The 21,860-nt window shown below is 40.8% G+C and overlaps 2 protein-coding genes across 4 annotated transcripts in view; both read left to right on the top strand.

Moving 5' to 3' along the window:
* Window positions 1-244: 244 nt before the first annotated feature.
* Window positions 245-6,246, top strand: park7 (parkinson protein 7). The gene is made up of 6 exons (XM_035152652.2): window positions 245-439; window positions 1,085-1,186; window positions 2,326-2,385; window positions 3,081-3,150; window positions 5,062-5,148; window positions 5,926-6,246. Exons 1-6 carry the CDS (start codon window positions 353-355, stop codon window positions 6,084-6,086), a joined length of 567 nt encoding a protein of 188 aa, XP_035008543.1. The 5' UTR covers window positions 245-352; the 3' UTR covers window positions 6,087-6,246.
* Window positions 6,247-7,231: 985 nt separating this feature from the next.
* The window catches only part of kcnab2a (potassium voltage-gated channel subfamily A regulatory beta subunit 2a), a 74,914-nt gene continuing 60,285 nt past the window's right edge, over window positions 7,232-21,860 (top strand). For 2 of the 3 annotated variants that reach the window (XM_035151763.2, XM_035151759.2), the window contains exon 1: window positions 14,582-15,096. The gene's annotated coding sequence lies outside the window, so the exon portion shown is untranslated. Of the gene's footprint in view, window positions 7,320-14,581; window positions 15,097-21,860 lie in introns of those variants that run through there. The other variant, XM_035151762.2, reaches the window with a different exon arrangement.

The following is a 21,860-nucleotide window of genomic DNA, read 5'->3' as shown; positions in this document are numbered from 1 at the left end:
GGATGTGGTGAATTTGAATATGGTTTCATAGGGGGACTGTGAGTGCCATCCTAGTTTTAACTTTATTTCTCTCTGCAGAGGACATAGAATTAAAGAGTAGTTTCTCTGTATTTGCTCTAGGTCTCTCTTTAGTTCATAAGTTAACCATTGATTAGTTCAGTGTTGACACTCTCATTACGTTCTGTTGTTGGTAGGATGGTGCTTTCTCTTTGAAAAGGGGGGATAGAGGAGCTAACCTGGCAACCCAGCCTCTGTCAAGCTGCCTCACAGCAGACTGGGTCAGTTCCAGTTCCTGCTGCAGGAAGTGACCGTGTCTCTCTGAGTGTGTTTGTGTCCCAGCTGAAACTCCACCATGAGTAAGAAGGCGTTAGTGATCCTGGCTGCAGGTGCAGAGGAGATGGAGACCGTCATTCCTGTGGACATCATGCGGAGAGCTGGGGTCTGTCTGCGTGACGTGCTCTGTGTGTTAGCAGCTAGCTGGCTAACGGTGGTGGTGCACAACTTAGCCTGCTAGCGTCAGTTTAAAATTAGCCTGTCCCCTCACGTATATGATTTTTAATGTCTCACTGATGTTAACGTCTCTGTGACGATTATTACCATGTAACCGGTATTAAATACAAGCTAATGCTAAAATGAATCAGTCAGCTAAGTGCTCGACTAGCAAGTAGTTACTCACTGACCAGTCCCAGGTTGAACTGGAGTTTAATGGGCTGAGTGTTAAACTTTCTCTCAACCTCTCACATGAGACCAAGTTAAATGTCAAAGTCCAACGTCCTTCCAGCTCTCCGCCATTTGATACCTTTCAAAATAAGAGTCACAGTCAGCCCTACAGGATGCCATGTCTTATTCTAACGTGTGTGTGTGTGTGCGTGCAGGAGTTGGACATGTGTATAAAGGCAACTGGACATGATTGTGTCTCTGGAAGATGTTCTCAGATCATCTTGATGAGAGGTGTCTTCAAGAGACACAAGCAAGTCCAGTATCCTGTGTACACATCACATGTACAACTCCCTCCTGAAGACACCATGACCTGGAGAGTATTCACTGATATTGTGTGTTTGTGTGTTTGTGTGTAACCCTTTAGATTTCAGTCACAGTTGCGGGACTGACTGGTAAAGATCCAGTTCAGTGCAGCAGAAACGTGGTCATCTGTCCTGACGCCAGCCTGGAGGAGGCCATCAAACAGGTTATACACAGTATCTACAGCTCTATGCACACATTCATGGAAACCAGGGCAAATTTGATTTAATATGTTGAAATAAAACAACCACTGCTGCAAATAGACATTAATGACAAGCCTATATCTCCAAATCCATCCCTCCACCCATCTATCAACGATCTGTACCACTTATATTCTATGGGGTACGTGGGAGCTGTCGGTGTGCGAGAGGTGGGGTACAGCCTGGACAGGTCGCCAGCCCATAACAGGACCAACATACAGAGACAAACACATACTCAGTGCTAAACACTGCACCACTGTGCCACCCCCATCTCGAAATTAAATTTTTTGAGTTAAATAAAGATTTATTACTTATTGTGGCATGTGTGCAAGTCTGGGCACTTTACTGAGTCAGGATTTATTAACAACCTCCCTTCTTTGCCAACTCCTATATATACAAGAGGGAATATTCTGCTTTGGGGTTGTGTGGCAGTCAGGAGTACAGGAAATATTACACTGATAAAGATATGACTGGAAATATCACCAAATTCTGGATCAGTCAAGAGAAACTGAAAGGACCACGATTCAAAGAAGAGAAGAAACCCCAAAATCCACAAAAAAGTACTTCAAGAAACACAATCTGAAGCTTTTGGAAAAAGCCCTCACATTCCCTTGATGTGAACATTATTGAAAACCTGTGGGCATTGATGCTAGACATGCTGTGTGTGCATGACAATCCAAAAATATCCCAGAGCTTGAGATGATTTACTGGGGGAGTGGGTAAAAATTCATATAACAAGAATAGAAAGACTCTTAACTGGTGACAGGAAGAATTTACAAACTGTGATATCTGCCCATGTGTCTGCTAAACTGGGGTTACTAAGTACACATGCCACAATTAATTTAATTTTAAAGAATAGCTCACCATGGATGTTTATTTGCTGCAGGTGTTGCAGTAATCTTTCACTGCAAAAATCAACAAAATATATAATCTGCACACAATGCTATGTTTCATCACTGTCATTACATGTTGGGTTAATGCCCGGCTTAATATTTCGAAGTCAGATGAAGTATAGAGTTTTTTATTGTATTTTAAGTTTGATTCACCATGAGTTCAATAGATCCTGGTTATTGTTATGTAATGTTTAACCTCATCTGTTTCCCAGGGCCCTTATGATGTGGTGTTTCTTCCAGGAGGAATGCCAGGGGCAAAGTATCTGGCAGAGGTGAGAAGCAAACTGCATTTGGTTGGAACAAGTCTCTTCATATTTTGTTCTGGCCGGGTTCCAGCCACATAAACTCGACCCATGCTTCTCAAAATGTCAAAATTTTTCTCAAATTCTCAACTGGGAAAATTGCTACAATGAATTGAAAAATCAATCGATTAGTTTACCAACAGACAATTAATAGGCAATCGGTGCGGACACACCTCTGCATGTTTAGTACAGCTCTATGTGACCCTGAACAAGATTAATGAGTATAGAAACTATCCTCAATATTCATATTTAAGAGTATATTGATTATTGCTGCCATTGGTGGTACTCAAACCTTTTTTAAAAATACATTTTGGGGCATCAGAACTGAGAGAACAAGATAATTACTTAGTGCACTTTTTCTCTATTATATTCTACCCCTCTGTTCTGCTTAGGAAGCATGGAGAACTCTAAATGTTCTAAAATTGAAACTTATTTAATGTTTATTCCAAAGTACAACTTTTAATCAAACTCATCTGATCAATACGATATAGCCACGTTTAGATCTAATATTGTAATAAATATTTTGCTGTTTTTAAACTGTGATGGGTTATTTTTCAATGTGTTCAAAACATTGTCAGTTTGTTTTCAGGAGTATAACGCAGTCAGCATACACACTGCAATCCCAAATGAGTCACAGTGCGTCTGGTTTCCATGCTCTCTTGCAGTCTCCTGCGGTGAAGGAGGTGCTGCAGGAACAAGATGGCAGGAAAGGTCTGATCGCAGCCATCTGTGCAGGTACGGTTTGTGAAAACAAACTAAAAACAGGATTACACAGGGCCAGCTTCTTATAGAGATGCCTTTCACTGGGTTAACATGAAGTTTGACCGACGTGTGGTGCTTTTAATGAAGTCGATTTGAATCACTCCAGACACATTGCTGTTAACTCAGGTCCTTGCTATGTAGCTTTCACTACATTTACACTTAATTAAGACAATAGTCTGAATAAGACACTGCCATTTAAACAGCATTTTTAATACTAATACTAGTAATAAGCAATAATGGAATTATGACATGTGGTGTATTACGATAATCGCATTATATAGACATGTATACATCTAAATCACCTTATGTAGTTTTCACAGCAGTTTTTAACATCGGCAGCATACAGCAGTTAACAACAGGACACATGCCCTGGGTTCGAGTTAAACGGGTAGTCACAATCAGTTGTGCTAGTGATTTGGATTTGCTCACAACTGGAGTTAAAGATCTCGACAGGGGAAAAGGTACAGTTTCATATGAACATGGCTCTGAATATGGGGGATTTCCTGGTACTTACCTGGTAAAAGGATGAGCCCTTAAACATGTTTACCACTAACCTTTACCAGATTGTGATACATGTTCAAGGTTAATAAAAAACACGCTCTGTTAACCAGTGGTCATTTGTGACCCTCTCCCTCTTTTGCCGTTTGAAATAAAAGGGCTTGGGTTTGATTAATAACTTGGCCCGAGTGACCCCCATAAGCACTGACATTTCATTTGACGGCCTCTGTGCGCAGAGGAAAGGACACTGGAAGGACATTTTGAATAGGATAGGGAACCAATGCAGCAAAGTGGATTGAAGGGTGTCCTAGAAAATGACTGAAATCCTCTCAGGAATATATAGTTTAATGAACCTGCCAGCATGAGGGCCGATTGCAAGCCTTATTATTTTGCAGAGCATGAAAATTATCCTGACATGTTGAAAAGGTCTGTTGAAAAATGACTTGATTGAAAAGCAGTTTAATAATAGGTGTAAAGAAAAGAATCAGATTAACCATTATTTGCTTCTCTTTTTGATGTGATATTTGTATATGCATGTAAGGTTTGTGTCCATAAAAAACAGATACATGGTTTTTCTATCAGACGATTGAAAGATGGTCATCGCCCTTCTCTCCCCGTCAGCCTTGCTGTCTGTCTCTGTTTCTCAGAAGGTCTCTCTCTCTCTCTCTCTCTCTCTCTCTCTCTCTCTCTCCCTCCCCCTCCCTCCCTCTCTCCCTCCCTCCCTCCCTCTCTCCCTCCCTCTCTCTCTCTCTGAGTGGCGTCCTTTGGGGTGGGGACGGCTTGTAACAGGAGTAGCTTGGCTTTAACTGGCAGTCTGCTGTTCTGCCAGGGGAAAGTGTAATCTTTAGACTGCACGGGAAGGCAGCCAAGTAGCATAATCAATAACTTTCTATTTATTAACAGTTTTTGTACGAGCTCACTGCAGTGCTAGGACGCTACCAAAGTTAATGCAGCAGTAATGTCTTCAGCCTCCTCCTCCCCCCCCCCTCTCTTTTCAATGTGGTGCAGAGGCTTCAGGGAGAGGCTGAAACTGTAGACTGCATGTGTGTATTCTTAGAAACAATGGCACAGTTGAGGACACCTTTAGGACATAATGTTGTCATCAAATATTTTGCACTTAAGTCATTCATTTATATTGCCAACTACAATCCCTTCTGTGGTTTCTGTATTTAGATTGTCTCTGGCTGAATATTATTTTATATTTAGTGTGTAGCTTGAAGGGGAGGGTTTTGAGGACACACTATTTTACCCTTGACTCCCGCAACCATTTTAAAACAGCACTGAGATGGAAAACTGGACTGACATAAGCAAAAGAACATGTTCTGAAGTGTCATTTTATCAGAGGAGGCTGTTAAATGAACCTGAACAAGCTTTGCCCTTCCACAGGTCCCACTGCTCTTCTGGCACATGGCATTGGCTACGGCAGCACTGTCACTACGCATCCTGCCATGAAGGAGAAAATGATGGCTGGAGGTAAAAAAAACAACTCAATACAATGAGTAATGTTTTTAAATGAATGACTGTATAAAAAGATGGATGACACATTTTCACTTCCACACATTATCCAGAAAATAAGCTAAAATATCGGACGCATCCAATTACGAACGCTACCATTTCGCATTTGAAACCAGAGATTGCACAATAATGATCGTGGCGTGGAGCAGCGGTATCGAGGTCCTGCCGATGAATCTGGAGTAGGTCCCAGCTGTCAATCATGACGTTAAAGATGATCATTTGGACAAACATCTCTGTGATGTAGAACTACCTACAATGACAGAAACCATGATGTGTACTTTGACTTTTTAGTTTTAGTCCAAGTCCCATCCACTATCATGAAGGAGGCGGATTTATGACCTATATTGCAGCCAGATGCTTTGGTTTCACTCTTAAAGAGCCGTCATTTCGTCCATCTTAATATACAATCAAGAATTTATAGCTAGTTGCTTTAACGTGTCCTTCTGTACCTCAGAAGAACCTAAGATATTGTAATTAAAGGTAAAGGGCAGCAGATGGTGCTGTACTAGCTTTTTCCTGCCTATAGAATAATCATGTCACTATGCAGTAGGGGAGAGGCACCACTCAGAGGTGAGAGAGGATGCAGGAATTTGACAGAATATACTAGAACTGGGGCAACTGGAATAGTGATAGATTATCTATGATAAGGCATTTTGGGGGTTTACGCTTGTGGCTTTAATCTCTCATATTGTGATTATCCTTATGCTGTTGCTCTTTGCATTTTTCTTTTTTTAGACCACTATAAATATTCGGAGGCTCGTGTGCAGAAGGATGGCCACTACATCACCAGCCGCGGGCCAGGAACCAGTTTTGAGTGCGCACTGGCAATTGTAGAGGAACTTCTGGGGGCTGAGGTGGCAGCTCAAGTCAAGGCTCCACTTATTTTGAAGGACTGAAAGTAGCTGTGTGTTCATTTTACATCCTGCAAGTCGCGCTTCCTGCTGCACAAGTGTGCCACTACTGAGACAGCAGATCCTGTGTAGCATGGTGCAATGACTCAAAGTCACTAGTCACAAATCACTCTGCCCAGAGAATAAAGGTGTTTCTGCTCTGACAGATTATTGTCTTTCTTAGTCAGCAATGAAATGCATACAACACAGTATAGGCTAGAATTGCACTCAGTAGAGCACATGCCTCTGCCAAATCGCCTGAAAGCCCTAAATGTGTCAAATAAGTGAAAATATGAATAATAAACATTATTTATTTGAAAGAAAGTGAGTAAAAAAAAATCGTAATCTGATCCCTGATCAAAATTCGAAGGGTTCTATCCTGACCCATACCACATCTTTCCATTTTGTTGTTTTGTGTAATCTTGCTTACAAACAATTAGGGGTGAAAACATAACCTCTTTGGCAGCGGTAACAATGAATGGAAATGCTTTCAAAATCTGAAATGTATTTTGTTTGTATTGTAGTTTCTCCACTGACGCTTCTGTCATTATACTGACTGCTTTATTACTTCACTTGCCATATACCTTCAGATAAGATAAGATACAACTTTATTGATCCACACACACAAAAGAGTGTGTACATTATATACACCTTTCATTGTAGTGGTTTGTATAGATAAGTAAAGTGCAGTGGCACGAGCAAGTAAAAAACTACATAAACACAAATGTGCAAAAAGTTATTTTCTGTTATAAATAGTGTAAAGGGAATCATTCGTGGATATTGATTAAAAAGAATCGGGTGTTTCGAGGGGCTGATATCTATGAGTGTGTGATTCGGTGATGCTTGATTGAATTTAAGGGACTGTTGGGCCCCATGGGGACAATAAAGTATATTTGATGAAAACCTTTTGTCTGAATCTGTTTGTCTCACTCTGCTGTGTAATAACACTGGAGGTCACTGGTCTCCATACCCCTGCAGTGGCTGAGAAAAGGCTGCATCACATAATGTGTTGATGCTGCTGCTGCTGCTGCCTAAGACGCGGGAAGCGGAATCCAAACAGATTGGCAGGCGACGCTGGCCAATGAGAGGCCTCGAGCCGGCTGCGGCGCTGTTCTCGTCGGCCAATCGCGGCTGGCGCCTGGCCGGGGAGGGGCGGGGCTGTGATGCAGCGCGTGGTGGTGGTGGTGTCAGAGCAACAGAAGCTCCTCAGTCAGACACGAGACGGAATCCGACTGAAAGGTAAGAGATGAAGTGCTGTGTGGGCGAATTCACGCTTTTAATGGCGGTGATATTCATGTAGAAAAAGGGTTAACGTCGTCAGGGTACTGTCATGTCTGCTGTTTGTTGCTCGCGAGGCTGTTATCGCGGCGTTAATCACGGTAACTCGCTCCAGACGGTTATCGAAATTGACGCGCTGTACTCATAACAACAGCGGGGACCAGTGTTGTCCACACCGGTGAGAGAGAGAAGGCGTCTGGGAGTCGCCCCTGTGTCTTTGTTAAAGCCGCGGTTAGTGTGTGAACTGTGCGGAGCGGGGAGCCTGAAGTTCGCTGCCATTCCCGGGCTAAAGTGGACCGACACCAGCGTCTCAGATAGACCGGGCAGAGTTGTGAACGTTAGCCCGACGCAGACGCTCCTGCACCGGATTGCGTCCAGCACAGACGTCCACACGCGAGCGGCGGTGGAAATCCGCAGCTCCATCACTGAGGGATCTGTGTGCAGATGTGAGCCGACACGGAGATGTCATGTCCCGTAGGCTCTCCATCCTCAGATTGTGCTGCATTCAGTGACTGTAGCTAACACAGTGCGGCAGAGGCCAGGTTCATTCCCCCCTGCAGAGGAAAAGCCCTGTCAAACACATGAAGTGAAATCATCACAACATAATAAAAATGTATTTTAGCATGATAAGAGTTAAACATGATCCCAGGCAATGTCATAATAGCGAGATTAAGGTCACGTGGAAACCGACCATAGCTGTCATTAGAATGACTTAACCTCATAAAGACATTTATTCTTAATAATGAATGTATAATAATAATAATAATAATAAATGTATTAAATGTACCTGAGCGGAGCCTGTCTGCCCGGGGCAGCCTTCTGCAACACGAGTTGTCTTCACCGGAGACATTTCCTCCACAACACGAGGCCTGTCAAGATTTGTGCTCATCATTTTTTTTGCTTGAACACTTAAAACAGGAAGAACCAGGGGTGTTATCATCACCTCTTTCACTTTACACAGACGGGTACATAAAGTTCAGGTCCTTTTTTTCTTCTTCTGGCATATAGGCCCCGCATTTGCATTTGTCAGGAAGCTGCCTCTTAGTCACTCTTTGCAAAACATGCAGAACCACAGCAAGTCAAGGGGGGTCATTCAAAATCTGTAGGAGGGCAACTTAAGTGTTGTTTTTTTTTTATTCCACCCACCATTCTTCAACAACACTAAAGTGAGCCAAAAAAAGACTGAGGCTGCCATTACAGTGCATCAAGAGATTTTTGTTCACTGCTAACATCACATCAAGTCAAAATCTAAATAATCAGAATCATCAGCATGCACTTGTGTATGACTATTACTTCAGGTTGCACTATCAAGGTTGCAGGCTTGTTGTTTGTCCTATGACAGCCTTGAACACTTTAGATGGGGCCGTGCCTGTCACCTTGAAGCAACATCACTGCATTGTGTGCCTGAGCTAATATGCTCTATATCCATGTTCCAAAATGAATCACAAATTGTTTTCCACTCGCTGACAAATGGCAGCTTTGGAAATATGTGTCTCGATGACAGTTGTATAGCAGTCTCATTAATGCTATGTTTTTCAATCGGGTATTTCTGGAACGTTAACATTTTGCGCTGTTGCACATAACATGTTAGAATTATTCTGCTTGAGCAGCTGTACAGTAAAGAGCTGGAGGCTTGACTCCCTATTTCTGGATGGGGCAGAAGAGGGAGTGGTGGGGGGAGGGTAAGACTGAAGTCACTGTGACTGAGTCATTGGTTTGGCTAATGATGCAATTAGAGTGCTGCACTTTGCATCTCCTGATTAGATCCCGTATACACATGTTGGCCTGCAGACGATGAACGCTGAATTTTTGTGCCCGAGTTACTTCAGCAGATAAATGTCATGAGGTAATAGACAGTTTGCAAGCCATTGGCATTTTGTCAAACATAAACATTTTTTTTCTGTGTCATCAGCAATGAGTGAATAGATTTTTCGATCTTAGCCACTTAACCTAATGTGGAATTTAAATTATGGCTGTAGGTCAGTGATTTCCATTCTTAACTTTCCAGTAAATTATGTTTTACATAAAAATAAATTAAATATGGTTTAATTTGAAAGACTCACTTTCTCTACATAGTCACTTGTATCAATATGTACTTTAGTATAACACAATGTTAGCTTTAACATGATTGATAGGAATGTTTGTTTTTTACCAACCATTTCCCCCAATGGATTCATCTGTTTGCCAGAAAATGCTTTGATGGACATCTACAAAAGTATAAAGAACCAGTGGTAGTTTATTTTTTAGAAGATAAGATGAGAAGGTAATTGCATCGATAGAGAATTTAATATTGAACATTTTCAAATGCAAAGGTTAATGGGATACGCTGAACTTGGCGTCCACAGTTACACTTATCACTCTGTTATTAGGCTGTCTGCACAGCTCTTGTAATTCATATTTCCATAAACACAACAGGGGTCCAGGGCTATGTGAGGACAAATACACACAAGTTTTATCTTAATGGATTTTTATGTTTTTTTATGTATTGGTAAGATGTAGCCACATACTGGAGTTGGGTAATTTTATTGTCCAGATTTGACTGATAGATGTCAAATACTGTCTGCTTTCTGCATTGTATTCTGCTGAGGTAAATACAGTTGGCAGAACTAAAGGTCAAACTTTTACAGGTACAAATTAGGATCTTAAACCTATTCAGCTTGTTTGTTGTCTGGAAAAGATTGGATTTATTTGTCTCCTCTATGCAAGTAAAGATGAACAAATACATGGACATGTGCTGATTAAGGTAACGTCCTGAAAGTTGAATTTGAATCATAAGACCCCTCAAGGTTCTTCAAGTCTGTTTTTTTTTTTGTCAGTCAGTGTGAAAATACGTCTGGGTACATAACAGTCCCCAGAAGTATCTGCAGAGTGAGTGCTCCTCACTTTCACGCTCTAGGGTAAAAATATTCCACTACTGTCAAGTCGACCTGTCCACTTGGTGAAGGTGTCTGTGACGGGTACAGGTATCTGCGGACCAATCGTTTGTCTGAGTGAGAATGAGGCAGCTGATGGTCCGGCTCCATGACCAAGTGCCATCTTCTGCTTTCTGCATAGAGATGGTACATATACAGCTCACACCAATTTCATGCAATAAGTTTTGTTTGATATCTACGGTCGGTATGGGCCGTCATTAGTGTAGTATGCGTTAGCTTGGAGGGATAACTTGACTTTTGCCATCCGTTTGCTTCCTTCACCTGTATGTACATATTACATATACATGTTTTATATTTGCATTCTAGTGGGAAGTTTTGCAGAGGAGACTATTGCAAAGCACTGGTTTAAATGCATAAAATTATATTTCAATAGCATAATCACTGTCAGGTATGAACCCCAATTTCTGATACTAGCTCACGGCATTTCTTTAGATTATCTGACTCTGTATGAAGATGGAAGTCCAAACCTGTAACACTAGTATGACATCATCATCCACTACTGTGTCAATCTATTAATACTACTTTACACTTATCTATAAAATCAGGACCAGATTACGAATTGTGTGGCCTCCTGTGTTGTACAGGAAGTTGCAGACCAATACCTCAGTGCCTGTAATTTTGTGTACTTGTGTAATGCCTGTCACTTTCTCTGTAGTGATCCCAGTGAGACCGTGCAGGCTGCAGTACTAAAAGCCTAATGCTCCTCTACTCAGCAATACTCATAGGACTTGAGAGTCAACTCATTATGGGGTTGAAAGAATAACCAACTGCATGTAAACTATTGTGTAAAGAGTTTTTATGCAGAGTGGTAATAATTTGGAAGCCACCTCTATTCTCTTGTCCATTTCCCTTCCCCTGATTCACGTGTAGATAAAAATAAACGGTCTAATGATACTTATAAGTTCTCATCAGTCAGGAATAGGCCTGTTTTTACACATGTGGGCTAAAGTGCTCAGGAAGCCTAATGCCTCATCTCCAAATAGCTCTGTTGAGTCATGCAAATCTACCATTCATTTCTATTGGAATGTCCATGATCTCCAGTGTGTTGGTGGAACTTTTCCCAATTTTCCTGGAGTGTGCTAACAAATTAACAAAACAAATGTGGTGGATTTTGGACTATATGCACTGTGTACCACGGTGAGTAAGTATATAAACTAATTCGCAAACAAGCTAGGATTGTTAGCATACTAACTGTGTAACAAACAGAAAACTGGTTGCACAACCACAAAAACTGTGACAACTTTTTGTCACATGTTATATTGGTCCTGTTGTCTCGGTAATGCACTGTGTGCCATGGCTATAATGGCATCCCTCTCCATCAGTAAAGAAATGCATTGACTTGTGTTGATCATTACACATCATACTTTGTATATTATACAGAATTACAGCCACAAAACTCTGGACCCCCGCACCCCTAGCTACCTTTTCCCACTGGCTGGGTACTCCTTATTCTTGTGTAAAGCCTTGTTGGATTAATAAAACACAGCCTGCCTCACCACTTGCCTGTAATAATTTACTTGGCTGTTTTGTGGCCTTTAGGTATTAAGGAGTGCCACTGTTGAAGTATTATGGAATCAAAGATTTAAACATCTTATCTTCATCCCTTGCCAGAACCCAATACAGTTTCATAAGCGTTTTCAGTCTGCATCACACTTGGTCCACCTGTTCAGTGAAATAGTCAAACAAGGACAGTTTTATTCAAGAGGGTTTTGTCTTCTTGCTGAGGCACTTTGATGCTTGCAGTCAGTGTGGTTATCATACAGCTGGTGTCTGTTAATAATGCAGTTGTACCCAGAACACAGTGGCTTACAGTTAAGGCAGTATCTGTAAAGGATCAGACTATATAGTTGACAGCAGTCCATTAAAAATGCTTTAATCGGCCAAAATATCTGTCCTGCACGTTGTTTTGGGCTGATTTTAATTCGTGTATACACCCACTGACTTTGCACTGCTACTGTCATGTGGAGAAAGGAAGAATGGTTGTTGCTCTACATTGTCTTTGGGGCCTCAACCAATACCTCACAATATTAATGGACCGATTGAGTCTTAAACTGCCCACAGTGCCCAGTGGTTATTGAGAAGGGCAAATACTCCCTTCCACATTCAGACTAGATGATCACTGCATTACACAGCACATAATCAACCCTGACACTATTCAATATGAATGTGGACTCTCAAGGTGGGTCATTTTGGGAGGGCATATTTGCGAGTGTGTTTCTGGGTGTCTTTGGACAATGGATTTTGTATCAGAGTTCATGGTCATGTTTTTTCTATGTTCTTCTATGTGCCCTTAATTATTAGATCTTAGGAGGTTGTAGTTATTTTTTGGATGTGGGTGACAATCTCTTGATAGGGCCCCATCAGACTGTCTGTCGTACACAGTGCCACGCTTGGTGTCATGATTGGAGGAGCGAGCTGTGGAGCTATAGCCTGGCTGGAACCAGAAGTTGGAGATGATGTGACTGAGCTCAGATAGAAAGGCGATGGACATTGGTGCGCAACAGTGAAGCTGTAGCTGTCCCTTCAGGCTCTCGGCAACACACACATGCATACATACACACAGACACACACAGACAGACAAACACATTCACACACGGGGTAAGGCAAATCCATTGAGAAACATTTAGAGGAAACTGATCTGAGCATCACCCCAAAAGCAAGAAATAACTACACAGGTAGTTCAAATCTAAGATTATTTATTTGAAGTGGAAGAAATCGGAAACAAGATAGAGAATACAAACACTTTGATCATTTTCATTTTTTCAGTCATTTTAAATTAGCTGAAAATGTTATCAAACAATCAGACCGTCACATTTTCCGGACTGCATACTACACCACACACGGTTACTGTTGTCTTGGTGTTAAGTCAGATATGTTTTGACTGGCTGTGCTCTTTGTGTGAAAAAATATACAATTTTGACCATGGACTAATCTCATTTCATATTGCTATTATATTGAAAATTATATTGTTATATTATTAACATTGTTTAATCGCTCAGCCCTAGCTGGGACATAAGTGTTCCAGCAAGTGTTCCTGCTCGACCACCTGCTCAGTTACCTAAAGCCCATGGCAATCTCCAGTGTTTGAACAAATCTGGAATTCCCTGTAATTCTAAATTGTCTATAGTTACAAGCAACCAAAGTCGCCACTAGTTATTCTTAACTGGTCAACTTTGGTTTCTAGTCACCACAACGAAATATATCTCACCTCTCTTCCCTCCGGCTTGATCTGACTGTCTCTTACTCTCATATTTTACCTAATTTCCAAAGAATAGTCAGGTAGTCGATTTCAAAAATCATGTTTATAACATTAGTGAAACTTCCATTCCTGCTATTTGAGAGCAGTGGTTTTACAGCAAACTGATTTGTGCTAGCAATACTTGTAAATGCCAACACTAGGACGAGATCACAGAAACTACAGCACTTTTTGAACTGATAAACAGTTGGTTAACAGTATGACTGACATCTTATATCTTAGGTATTAACCATTCAAATGTAAATATTATTCAGGACAGTAAATATGCATTATCCGCATACAATGGAGTTTTGGGTTTGAAGACGAATGGATTTGTTAAATCTTACACTAGAACACCTTGTTTCACTAAACAACTCTGAGTTGATTGTGCAGCAGTAACTGAGCGATTGTTTTCTTTGTGCAGCTTCCTGGTTAGCATCAACAGATGCCAAGTGTCTGCATGTTCGTATATTGGCAACGATTCATGTTGTTGATGTATGTTATTGAGGCTTGATATTTTACTGTTGAACCATAAACCTTATCATAAATAACTATAAGTAAAGAAAACTGAAATACACAACTCCAAATTTGAAGAACTTGAATAACAAAAGTATATTTTATATCAAATCTAAACATCATAAATGCACAAACTGCCAATATTTTTGACCAACCTATATATTGATATTATTATTATTATTATTATTAAGAAGACCTCTTCATGCCCTCTGCATGAATGTGAGCGTGAACAGACCTGGACGTTGACGTTTTTTTAGGGTTTGTGTCTCACTGGGTACTACATACTGGAAATCTTTTGCATGGTAGATTCCATACTTTGCGTATCAAAGTTACTCATTGGACTTGGGGTTTGTGGTTGTTTTTCTTCAGTGTTTGCATAGAGCTCCCTACGTGTGGTAACACTATGCTGCCAGTAACTTTGAGCCACTCTCAGTGGAAACCACAGATCTCTCAGTATGAGGAAGGACTGTCATGTCATTGGTTTTTAAATTAACACAAATGCTCTTTGCTTGCTCTTCTCAGGCCCGCCCTTCTTCTCTTTCACCATTTACAGTTCACTCTGATTTACTGAATGCATGCTTTCTTACATGCTGACAGTGCAAAGGGAGGTGTGTGTGTTTGTGTGTGTGTGTGTGTGTGTGTGTGTAGAGGGAAGAGGGAGGGGCATTTCCTTTAATCCATCTGCTCTGCTCAGTGACTCTCCAAGCTCACACATTTATTCTCTCTCTTCTCTCCGTATCTGTCTTTCTTTCTTTCCCTCGTGTTCCCATTCCTGTTCTGTTTGTCTTGTGTCACTTTTTAGTTCTCTGTCCGTATTTTTGTCTTTCTCATGTCCAACATACATGCTCATCTCACTCGGGCACATAGTCTGGGTCACACATGATCTCATATACACCAGTCTCATATCATCTTCCCACATCTCTCTCTCTCTTCTCTCTGTTTTCCTGCTCAATCTCTTGGATTTTGGTTGCTGCTGCTCCTCCATCAGAGCTACTGTACTCTGCATTTACTCCCTGGTTGTGCTCACTGCGTCAGGAATCAGCAGCAGACTGAGGTGGGTGTTTTTAAGAGCATCATCGCTTGGTCTGAGGCTACATCTCTCCCTCTCTCTCCTCTCACCACTCTCTCTTCCTGCCTCTCTTCTCACTTCACTCAATGAGAGTTGGGATGATCATGCTTGTGTGTTACTACAGGGGAGTAGATGTACTATCTGTATGCCGCAGCATTTACCATTGTCACACATATGCTAGCGAGGTTGCATATCCTCTCCAGATCGCCCTGATGGTCTCAGAGCTGTCAGTGCGGTTGATGGGGCTGCTGCTGCAGCTGCTGCATTGAAAACCGTCTTTGCATACCTTATTATACTGGCATGTATTTTGCTCTCCCTCTGTTACTCTCCTCTGCCTGAATAGCTGTCATGTTTAATGCATGCCCTGTTCTTTTGAATGCTTGCCAGATACTTGGATATGCTGTAGGATTTATAAAGAACCTCAAAATAACCAAGACATGGGTCCAGACCTTGTGCAAAAATACACTTGCACACACATGCGCATTCACAAATGTAGGAGGTTTGATTCTTTTTCACCTTAACTGCCCTGCTGCTGCGGCGGCTGCAGTAGTTCCATCTGTTGCAGGTACCGCAGCCAGGAACTCCCTGCAGCGATGCTTTAACTGCCAATCTTGAGATGTGTGTTTCTGAGAGGTTGTGACAGTCATGTGTGCCTGACCGAATGTGTTACCGTGTCATTTAAATGTGTTTTACGTGTGGGTGTTCATGCTGAGGCTGATTGTTGTGGGGCCAGTGTGTGTGTGTGACTGTGTGTGTTTGCCTGCCCATGGGCTCTGGTCCAAGAGGAAAGCACAAGAGAGGCAGGTTGCAGGGGTTCAGTTTGGTGCAGTAAGCTGTTGAATGCCCTGTAAAGAGCAGATAAAGGCAGATTCGAGTGCTGGTGTGTCCTTTCACTGGGCTGCTACTTGTATATTGCAGAGAAGCTCAGATTTTTCTGAAATGTCTGCAATAAATCTGTCCTTGTCTAGTCTAACAGTGAGCTTGCTGCTGCTGTTTAAACTAACCTATAATTTGTCTTGTCAACAGACAGGCAAGGACAGTAATATGTTTTTTATCTCATTGTTTTTTTTAAATCTTCCACTTAATGCAAAGGCAGTGACAAGCCCCAGCAAACAATACAACAATGCTTCAAACAAAATCCCATCAAAGAAACATCTAGTGACATCCAGTGACAACAGAAAAGGCTGAATAATCTGGAATTTGCTTTGATTAGATGTCACTCTTTATATTTGTTATGCTGAAAACAAAGGAGATACTTGTCCTGTCAAAATCTTAACAATACTCCTCCCTATGTGAAACTAGTACTATTCAGTTTTTTTTTTTTTTAGTTGTCGATGCTGTTGGATCATGAAGCTGAATCGTCCCAGTCACTTTAACCCTGATGTCCTGGTTGTGCGCGTCATGTCCCGTCTCCTGTGTGAACTGCGTGTGCCCAAACTTTTGACTTTTTCCCCCCAAAGTGTTTAAATTCCATGTCTCGTAAAATCTCGAGCGACTCAAACAAACACAAAGTAAACTTCAAGTACTGTTCAGATCCTAATAACTTCTGATTAGTGATGATTTTTATTGTTAATGTGTAAAGTGAGCCCAGGTCAGTCGGGGAGGGAGGACATGCGGCAAGGTAATACAACAGTTGAAGGATACCGGATTCATAATGTGCATCTGCCCTGATCCTGAGGGGATAGCTCACCTTCACTTCACTTTCCCCTACGTTCATTTAACTTTTGAACTTTATTAAATGAACATAGGGGAAACACTATGCTACTGTCTGCATCCTGTCCATTGTATTGTGATATTGTACTTTTCTGGCCCAGTTGTTATTTGTGATGGATCCAATGTGTAGCCTTTTATTTCTTGAAATACAGTCTCTTCTGTTTTTAAATACAAAGAAAAAAACACATGTGCAGTCAGTCAACTATTAAATGGTGCCACACTGGCTTAGTGAAGCTACATACTACTAATAGTAATAACTAACTAACTACTATAATTATTTTATTAATGTACAATATCAGTTAACAGATGTTACACAGCCACTGCCCAGGGCTGCATCTCTGGCAGACAACAGTCCCACTTCACTATCTGCTATTGTCCACATGTTGTAAACAAGCAAGGTAGAAAGTGGGGCAGTTTTCACTCTTGTAAAACAAGTGCAGTTTTGATTTTGAAATGAAAATAAGGTTGTATGTAGGCTGTGTCAGATTAAAATGGCATACAAGCACTCAGCTGAAGGCATATGAATGTTATCCTGCAAGGAAAGAAGGCTGCTTGAGCTAGCACTGCTAATGTTAGCCATCATTAACCCATGTTTGTGTAATTTAGTTTACTCTGAGTGTGGGCTCCAGGCTGCTAGTACATATAACTTGGCAACCTAGCAATGACAGATGAACAGAAAACAAATGACAGAAAACTTGTATTTTCCGCTTCTCCTGCTTGTGGTGGATTTTAGATGTTTTGAGAGATTGAAACAATATTGTAGGATCCATTGAATACCGCATTTCAGTACCCATCCCATGATGTACAGCTGATCAGGAAGCCTCTGGGTAAGAGGCGTGACATTTGCGACACTCGATCCATGTGGTTGACCAATCACAAACAAGTGGGTCAGGTGACTAACTAGGCTTTTTTGGAGGCGGTCCAAGAGCTAAAATGGAGCATTTCAGATAGAGGAAAGAAAGAGTTGCTGCAGCATATTGTATTAGACGAGTAATTAATATTTTAAACATTACAGCATATAAAGTTACTCTTCTAGACACAATGAACATCTAAATCACAAAAGACACTTTGAATTACTTATTGTTTCAGTTCAAATCCAAGATTTAACAAGCTTATTAAAGGAAAAACTTTCAAGTATTTTCAGGTCAGGCAGTCATGTGCAGATCATTATGCAGACAGGATATACAGCTGATATACTGAAGTAACTAAATGTGTCACTAATGTAGGTCCTGTCTCAGCCCAGTTTTTATAGCTTGGTCTGCTGAACTCTCCACTTGGGGTGTTTCCTAAACAGAGCTCAGTTATCATTCTGCAATTGAGATTCAGTGGCCTGTCTACCTTCATTAGCCCTGTTTTTGAGCTCCCAAGGGGGCATCACCCAGATCTGTGAATTTATCACACATTTGTTTAGCAGGTGTGCTTCCCTCCTCCTTGGCTCCCATTTTTTTCCTAAATCTATTTCTGTTCAAGAAAAGAGAAGATTGGACTTTTTTGCTTATATCTGTCTTAAAGGCTGAACTGGGTTAATGGTTTCATGATATGTACATTTAAAAGACTAGTTTTGGTGCCACAACTTGGTTATAACTTAACATATTCAATCATTCTCCTGTTTGCATGTACATACACATTTCTGCCACTGATTTTGCCCTTTTTTCCTGTGCTGATTTGTCTATGCTAGTCTCACAAACTGTTGGGTCTTGGTTAGAGAAAGGTGATGTTGAGTACACTTAAAAAATCTCTAATCTGGTCAATCAACTCCCTCATAGTGTTTTTGAGGCTAATTAGCTGGATATGAGTAACGTAGTACAGTTTTATACCATGCGATGCAGAGCAGCAGAAAACGGCACTAAGAAAAAGAGTGAGAGCGTGTGAAAGAGAGGTTGTGTCAGGACAAATGAATATGAAAAAATGAATCCAGAATAAATCCCTGCTGATGGTGGTGAGAATGTGTTTATATATTTGGTAACAATTGTGGTTTAAATGTTTCACTAATAACTTTCTGGAGGTCAGTAATCATATAAAACCTTTCTGCAGCAACATAAAACTTGCACAAGAATATTGTATTTATTCTCTTGTTTTTACAACATTTAATTGATCATTGACAAGATGGGGTTTAATCAAGAAAGAGCTGGGTCAGAACCGAACCTGCAGCTACTATGATTAAAGCCTCCGTATTGGGCACCCGCTCAACCAGTTTAACCATTGAATGCCCTGGTGTTGTTTTAAAGGTCTGATTTGGCTCAGATCAATAAAGCGAAAACTGTCAGCAGATATAAAATATCACTTTCGCAGTGTTGAAGGTTCAGCTGAGCCCCCTCATAGGTCAAACAGGCGAGGATAAATGACAGAAAACTCTCAGCATAGTTTTTTATTTTATTCAGTTAAGGTGCTGTGAAAAACAAAAACAAAAGCCTGCGTGAAGGAATAAACATGTCAACCCACAAACCTGTTGTTGTTATGCCTCTGTACTGGCAACAGCTGTTGCTGGAAGCATTATGTTTTTCGGGTTGTCCCTCCATCTGTCTGTCCGTCCCTCCCACCATCGTGAACACGATCTATCTCAGACATCCTGTGAGGGGATTTCTTCAAATTTGACACAAAGGTTCACTTGGACTGTAGGATGATTCAAATTTGATGGTCACACGTTTATGGCCATAACAAAAATTCATATATTTATTATATTAAAATACACTTACTACCTTTTATTAAATTCCTTTAAACTTTAAAAAAAACATTATTAGGCTTAGTAGAACATTTTGCAAATCGTGTTAACATTCTAGACCAATGCAACAAAAGTAAGCAGTAGTGCACTGCCCCACTGAATTAAAAACACCACTTTGTATTATTTTATTCCTATCATGCCCTTGCTCTGTGTCAGATGTTGTGTATACTGTGCGTCGTTGGAACTTCATAAATCCCTGTAATGGGGACAATTACTGCAGAAATATTCCCTCATGAAGCTCGATAATGTGTTGGTTGGTTAATTATAAGAGCAATGACCAGCGTTAAGTGTGATTAGAATACGTGTTTAGTTTGATGAGTGTTTTCAGTTTCAGCACACAAATACCCCAAATGGTCTCATTACATGGATAAACTGATGACAGATGGAAATTTGTCACCTGACTGGTTTAAACCCTGATGAGGCCCAGGTATAGTCATTCAATCATATCAGTCACTGGTATAATTTTGTTGTTTCCCAGCTGGAAAAATTATTTTCTGCTTCTTGATCAATGTATTCACTTGACGAAAGTCTAAACGAAGCTTAACTCATTGGCTGTAAAATATTGCCCCTGTTCATTTCCTCTGAATGCTTAATTTCAGAAAGGTTTTTGGGATTTTGGAGGTGACCTGCCTCTGCTATAAACAGCTGTGAGATTGTTAAGCTCCTTAAGGGAATCTGTCACATGTAAGTGAGGAGGAGTGACCTATTGTCTGAATGTTGCCTTCTAGGAACGAACCACAAACATCACAGGCCAAAATAGCGCAGCAAGCATTTTCAGCTACTTTTAGATCAAAGGGGTCAGTGTTGACATAGAGCTGATCCTACTCAGATTCAGTGTGATCTACATGATTCATGATGCCATGTTAGCCATGTTTAAGTATTGTGTTTCTGTCAGATGGTATTTGTGAGTGTAGGACAAAGCTCAAACCAGGATAATCATGATACACTGCAATACTTTGTGGACAGTCCATATGAATTGCAGAAACAATATTGCATGTGAATAGTGATTGAGCCCAGGCTGTCTATGTGACTTATGAGAAACCGTGGTCTTTGTGATGGCTTAGTTAGCAGGGTCATGTCTGTATTTGGTGGAAATGCGTGAGATTGATTAGAAAGCCTCTGTATGAAGCCTGAGAACTGTGTGGATTATTTTTTGTCTGCTAAATTAGTAAAACCCTAACGCTGCATTGCCTGCTTAGTGCTTAGCATACTAATCACTGCCTTGCACACATAGTGTGTTAGCTGTTTGTTTCATGCTAACACGATGCACCTTAGGCTAACTCACTTTGGTTTAGTTCAGTGTGATGCACACATTAGCGTTGTGTGGTTGTTCTCTGCTTCTCAGTCTTTGGGGACATTAGGGAAAGTGTTAAAAAGCAGATGCCTTGGATGGTGGCGCTGCCTGATCATACATCCCTCGCCCTGGCTCAGGCTATGTCTGTTCCTCTCCTGGTCCTACAGCTATCCATAGCGCTTGTGGACTGGTCCAACTACTGGCTACATTTGATTGCCCCAAAAGAGTAAATAATTCAGGTTGAGAGGAAACTAAGGCTGTTAATTCTCACACATGACAAGGATGAAATGAGTGGGCACAAATCTCAAGTAATAAGATTAAGCACACATTAGCAAAGTAGCATTATTTATAGAAACAAATGTTGAACACAAATATGAAATCACATCTCAGGTTTGTCAGTCCTAATGTGTGTTAGTGGTGCAGTGAGGGCAGAGGATTGGCTGACCTGGCACATAGCTCTTAGACAGTGAGAGATGGTGAATATAATGTGACTATATATTATAATCAATTCATTAAAATATGAAATGCAGAGAAAACGAGCACTAGAAGAGGAGAACAAATCTGCCAATTAGCACATTAACATATTAGTAATTGCTTATTAATGTACCAAATAGAAGATGGCCTGTAAAATCTGAATATTTGATTTTCATTTCAATCTTTTTCTGCAGATAACAGCAGGTGCTGTTTGATTTTGTTATGTTTTTATTTAATGTCTCTTAAAACAATCATAGTGTTACAAAATGCTGCTCTTATTTACTGTTGACAAAGGTTTTATAAACTGAAACGGCAGTAAATAAGAAGTGTAAGCACAATGAAAACAAGTGTGTGAAAGGGGCTGAGTTTCTTGCGAGTGACGTCATCGTTATCTACTTTATATCCACAGCTGACATGAAATACTGTGGGCTTGTCGTTGAGGACAAATATAGGTTTGGCTTCTGAGCCCCTGTGATACCCCTGTGGTTTTAAGTTTTTAGATCACTGGCTGACCTCGTTTGGAGACGAGCTGCTTGTGATCTAAAA

The sequence above is a fragment of the Hippoglossus stenolepis genome, chromosome 3, assembly GCF_022539355.2.
Source record: "Hippoglossus stenolepis isolate QCI-W04-F060 chromosome 3, HSTE1.2, whole genome shotgun sequence".
Taxonomy (NCBI): Eukaryota; Metazoa; Chordata; class Actinopteri; order Pleuronectiformes; family Pleuronectidae; genus Hippoglossus; species Hippoglossus stenolepis.
The sequence above is the reverse complement of the archived record's forward strand: the minus strand, read 5'-3'. Positions and strand labels throughout refer to the sequence as shown.

What these genes read in the sequence shown, in the direction of transcription:
- park7 (XM_035152652.2), top strand. Translation starts at nt 353, where the DNA reads ATGAGTAAGAAGGCGTTAGTGATCCTGGCTGCAGGTGCAGAGGAGATG. An exon ending in ACATCATGCGGAGAGCTGGG is followed by an intron (nt 440 to 1,084) that starts GTCTGTCTGCGT and finishes GTAACCCTTTAG; the next exon opens with ATTTCAGTCACAGTTGCGGG. An exon ending in GGGCAAAGTATCTGGCAGAG is followed by an intron (nt 2,386 to 3,080) that starts GTGAGAAGCAAA and finishes GCTCTCTTGCAG; the next exon opens with TCTCCTGCGGTGAAGGAGGT.